This window comes from Carlito syrichta, unplaced genomic scaffold, assembly GCF_000164805.1.
Source record: "Carlito syrichta isolate Samal-C Ts95f unplaced genomic scaffold, Tarsius_syrichta-2.0.1 Scaffold108139, whole genome shotgun sequence".
NCBI lineage: Eukaryota > Metazoa > Chordata > Mammalia > Primates > Tarsiidae > Carlito > Carlito syrichta.
Genome location: NW_007052235.1, coordinates 24,778 through 25,841, shown reverse-complemented (window position 1 = coordinate 25,841; position 1,064 = coordinate 24,778). Strand labels below are relative to the sequence as shown.

At 56.0% G+C, this 1,064-nt stretch overlaps 1 protein-coding gene across 1 annotated transcript in view; it reads left to right on the top strand.

The window, feature by feature from the left end:
- Window positions 1–570: 570 nt before the first annotated feature.
- Window positions 571–1,064, top strand: part of TOR1A (torsin family 1 member A) — a 9,267-nt gene continuing 8,773 nt past the window's right edge. Inside the window, exon 1 of the mRNA XM_008068392.2 lies at window positions 571–900. Within this exon, the coding sequence (XP_008066583.2) occupies window positions 588–900 (313 nt within the window). The 5' untranslated portion in view covers window positions 571–587. The remainder of the gene's footprint in view (window positions 901–1,064) is intronic.

Genomic DNA, 1,064 nt, shown 5'->3' with positions numbered 1-1,064 from the left:
ACTCACCTCAGCCTCCCAAAGGCGCGGGATTACAGGCTGAGCCACCGAGTCCAGCTGTTTCCTCTCATTGTAACAAATGTAGCATAGTCATGAAAAATTTGGGGGAAGCTATGTGCAAGAGATGGTATACGGGCACTCTGTCCTTTTTTTGTCTTTTCATTTTTTTGAGTCGGGGTCTCCCTCTGTGGCCCAGGCCTGGAGTGTGGTGGTATGATCACAGCTCATCGCAGCCTCGACCTCCTTGGCTCAGGCGATCCTTCTGCCTCCGCCTACCGAGTAGCTTGAACCACAGGTGCGCCAACACGCCCGGCTAATTTTTTGATTTATTGTAGAGACGAGATCTCGCCAAGTTGCCCAGGCTGGTCTCGAAGCTCTGGACTCAGACAACCCTCTCGCCTCCGCCTCCCAAGGCGCTGGGATGACAAGCGTAAGCCACCGCGCCCGGCTCAGTTTTTCTGTAAATTTAAAACTGTTCTGAAAAATAAGGTCTATTATAAAAATAAAAATAAAAAATTTTTAGAAAACCACCTAAAAAAGTGCCAGACGGTAGCTTCGCAGAAGCAGAAAGGGCTCTGCCCCGAACAAAGATGGCGGTCGCCGGCGTCGGGCGAAGGCCTGCCCTGCACCAAGATGGCCTCCACGACAAGCGGAACCGGAAGTGGTTCGGTGGGGGCGCGGGTCCGCGGCGGCGCGAGAACGCGCGGGGCGGCGCGGGTCCGGGCATGAAGCTAGGCCGGGTCGCGCTGGGCCTGCTGCTGCTGGCGCCGTCGGTGGTGCGGGCGGTGGAGCCCATCAGCCTGGGGCTGGCCCTGGCCGGCGTCCTCACCGGCTACATCTACCCGCGCCTCTACTGCCTCTTCGCCGAGTGCTGCGGCCAGAAGCGGAGCCTGAGCAGGGAGGGTAGGATGGGGCGGGGGCCGGGGGGGCGGACGATCGATTTTCGGGCATCAATTCTAAAGGGACTGCTGAATTATTTCTTACCTATACCAGGAAATTTCATAAAAAGTAATATAGTGTGCTAGAAAGCACATTCAAGTATAAGAAGATATCAGCTCCAGTGCCAA